The sequence below is a fragment of the Aptenodytes forsteri genome, unplaced genomic scaffold, assembly GCF_000699145.1.
Source record: "Aptenodytes forsteri isolate BGI_AS27 unplaced genomic scaffold, ASM69914v1 Scaffold67, whole genome shotgun sequence".
NCBI classification, from domain to species: domain Eukaryota; kingdom Metazoa; phylum Chordata; class Aves; order Sphenisciformes; family Spheniscidae; genus Aptenodytes; species Aptenodytes forsteri.
This window is the reverse complement of record NW_008795373.1, coordinates 172,940-176,534: the sequence shown is the minus strand read 5'-3', so window position 1 is coordinate 176,534 and position 3,595 is coordinate 172,940. Positions and strand designations below refer to the sequence as shown.

Genomic DNA, 3,595 nt, shown 5'->3' with positions numbered 1-3,595 from the left:
ATGCCACTATCTTTCATTAAGGATCATAGGAAACAACACAATAAACTCACAGCATGGACTGAGCGTGTACTCTAGCATTTGAAGTCTTCAGAATGCAAACCCAAGTATTTCCACACTATTTCTGATTGACTTTCCAGCTGTCGAACAAGGAGCCCACTATTTCTACGTTAGTCTGTCAAAAAAGCCCCATTGCTTTCAGTCGGCAGCTGGCAGAGCCCCCTGTGAACGAATAGGCAAAAGCCACTAAATGTGTTTTGCTTGCCTTGGTATTTGCTAACATCTCTGAACAATCCAGTGCACCCTAGCAGATATTCATAGGCTAGAAAAACAAAAGGCTCGACTCCTTTCTCACACCTCTGCAAAAGTAGTCAAGAGGATTTACAAAAATATAAAACTGTCCTGAGATTTCCCTTATAGGTACCTAAGGGAGTTTTTCAGGACAAAAAAGGGGGAAAAAAAGGGAGACACTGTGGGCATAGACCTTGTTGTTCAGCGAAAACCATGCAATGTATTTCGCACCAGGCCGCTCTTCTGCCAGGAGCCGCTGCTGCAGGCAGCACCCACAGGGCCTCATGCTCCTGCCTGCACCTGCCCGGGCACCCAAGCTACAGCAGGGAGCACGCCTCAGAGCACGGAGACAGTGAGGGAAGAGCCAGGCATGATGCCCCCACTGGGGATCCCTGACATAGAGTGGCCTAGACTTTTTACATTGCTATAGGAATTAATGAGGCCAGCAATTAGGAAATCTAGCAAGGCAGCTTAAGAGACTTCTGCAGCGCAAACATAGCCTCCTGATTCAACAGCAAGCCAAGCCTGTCCACATGTCCTGCTGCAGTGAACAGGGGTATACGCTCCAAGCAAACGGGAGGTCACTAATAAAAACTGCTTTTATCTAAATATTTTGCTTGAAAAATAAGCCCTATTGCCTCTGCTACTTTCCAGTTCTCTGCCTGTTTTGTTGCTACACAAGCCCAAACCTCGCCCCAGCCACCGACAGGCAGCAAGGGCCGTGGGTAAAGGAGCGCCAGGAGCCTGAGCCCAAGCTCACCATGCACAAGGCACGGAGGCTTCTTGGGCTTAGCAGCAACAAGGATGGATTAGTCACCACCTTGAATTTTGAGTACACTTCCACATGCCATCTGTACAGAAAAATTAAGGAAGCAGCTCCCCCAATGGAAAATATAACCACTACTCCTCTGAAAGCTGCCAGACAGGTTATTCGGCCAGTGGAGAAAATACAAATAGGACCGCATGCAGGCAGTAGGCAAACTCTGGTCGAGTTCAGCACCGTCCAGGTGTATTGTTGCAAGCTGAGGACAGTCTCTGTAAATCACAACACTGCTCTCACAAGTGTCAGCATAGAATCTTTTAATATTTTACATAAAAAACTGCATACACAGTTCATAATTTTATGTAAACATCATATACATCTCAGTTTTTGCCATGTCAGTTTATTAAAAACAAAAACAGAAACAGTCTCAGTACCACTGTTGAGGGAAGAGGGAGAAAAGTAAACAAACTTAAATGGATACATTTGTTCTCTGAACCAGAGAAACACAAGATTATTTTCACCTGGGTTGGCTACCCTGTGAAAATAAAGTTTTAAATAAACCTAGATTCTTTAAATTGCCTTTTAGTATTAATGTTTGATGTACTCACTGCATAAGGAACAGTGCTTTCACCCATTGTTTTCCAAGGCAAAAAGATACAGTGGTTTTATTTCATCTTGCATTGAAATCACAATTTAAAACAAGACCCAGATGAGGTTACTGAGTAAGAATATTTCCAATGCTACAGTGTTGTATGCAGATGACAAGTGCATTGAGTGTTTAATTTAAAAAACAAAAATCCACCAAGTTGTGCAAAGTAATTTCTTTTGAAGATAAACTTTTAAATAAACCCAAATCGACGTATTTGCAGAAGACAACATTAAAGGAAGGAGCAGGCACCAAGATCATAATATGGCAATATCATCCCCCTCCCCCCTGCTCATCCTGCCTCGTCCATCAGGAGGAGGATGTCCAGCAAGGAGGACAGAGCAGTTCAGCTTTACTTTCTAGCCTGGTGGCTTCTGCAGCTGGAATCAGTTCAAGGCTCGCATTATCAGCAGGCATCAGTCACTCAGGGCAAGTTCCTTTGCACAACACAAGTCCCAGGTGGGCACCCCCTCCCCACCTCACTTTAAATAAGCACCCCCTGCACTACCCCAGTTTGCACAAGACAGAAAAGGTAAGATATATACAGGCTTCGCTTGGGATGACCCTCCCCTCCCAGTCTTAGTCTCCAGGGCACTAGCTTCCACAGCAGGTCAGGCCCAGGCCAAAACATCTGTGGGAGAGGCGAGGATGCTGCAGGCAACCCTGGAGATGCAGCCCCCTTCCCCAGCCTGCCTGGGGGGGAGGCACATGCAGGCAGGAGGCAGAAGTCCCTTCGAGCATCTCACCTCCACCGCTCTCCTCTTGCAAAAGAGAGGAGGCTGTCTGGGAGCTGGGAGCAGCAGGTGGTGGGCAAAGGGGAAGAGCCAGGTACGACATTTGCTTAGTCCAGTCTCAGCAGCTTTTTGTTGTTGAGAGTCTGCAATTAACTCACAGGGGCCGGTGGTGGGAGAAGCCTTCTCCCCACTTGATTCCCAAGACTCAGGGCATGCAATCCCCCCCCTCCCTCTGTCCCCACAGCTGAGCCAGCACAACCCTTTTCGGCCAAGGCTAAGGGAGCGTGCTCTCTCCCTTAGCCCCCACCCCGATTCATCACCAGCCCCCAGCGGAGGGGACAAGCAGATGCCATGTGTGTGCATAACCCAGCTCCTCTCCGCCTGCCAACAGGTGACCCAGGCGCTGTGCCCAGCGCCACGCTCCAGCCACACCCTATAGGACTTTGCAGCAGTTGATGCAGCCATTCTGGGTGCCATAGCGCTTCTGCAAGGCTGCCCGGGTAGCGGTCTCAAAGACTTCCCGGACACCCTCCTTGGTCTTGGCCGAGCACTCCAGGTAGTCATAGGCCTGGATGCGAATGGCCATGGCGCGGCCATCCTCGGTGCGCACTGGCTCCTGCTTCATGCGGGCCAGCTCGTTGCGCACATGCTCATCGTTGCGCAGGTCTTTCTTGTTGGCCACCAGGATGATGGGGACGTTGGGGCAGAAGTGCTTGACTTCGGGCACCCACTTCTCCGGGATGTTCTCCAGCGAGTCCGGGCTGTCCACAGAGAAGCACATGAGGATCACATCGGTGTCCGGGTAGGAAAGGGGTCGCAGGCGATCATAGTCCTCCTGGCCAGCCGTGTCCCACAGGGCCAGCTCCACCTGCTTGCCATCCACCTCGATGTCGGCCACGTAGTTCTCAAAGACAGTGGGCACGTAGACCTCAGGGAACTCGTCCTTGCTGAAGACAATGAGGAGGCAGGTCTTGCCACAGGCACCGTCCCCCACCACCACCAGCTTCTTGCGGATGGCGGCCATGGCCAGGCTCGCCAAGCTGGCCTTGCCGTGCAGCAGGACGATGGCAGCGCCCTCCTCCCCGCGGCCGCCGCCTCCCCCTTCCTCTCGCTTCTCACAGGGCACCGTGGCGAGCCGGGCCCGCGCAGGCAGGCGGGCGCGCC

The 3,595-nt window shown here is 51.3% G+C and overlaps 1 protein-coding gene across 1 annotated transcript; it reads right to left on the bottom strand.

The window, feature by feature from the left end:
- Positions 1–1,351: 1,351 nt before the first annotated feature.
- RHOB (ras homolog family member B) lies at positions 1,352–3,580 on the bottom strand. Its single transcript, XM_009280503.1, has one exon. It carries the CDS (start codon positions 3,453–3,455, stop codon positions 2,865–2,867), a length of 591 nt encoding a protein of 196 aa, XP_009278778.1. The 5' UTR covers positions 3,456–3,580; the 3' UTR covers positions 1,352–2,864.
- Positions 3,581–3,595: the final 15 nt, after the last annotated feature.

What these genes read in the sequence shown, in the direction of transcription:
- RHOB (XM_009280503.1), bottom strand. Translation starts at nt 3,455, where the DNA reads ATGGCCGCCATCCGCAAGAAGCTGGTGGTGGTGGGGGACGGTGCCTGT.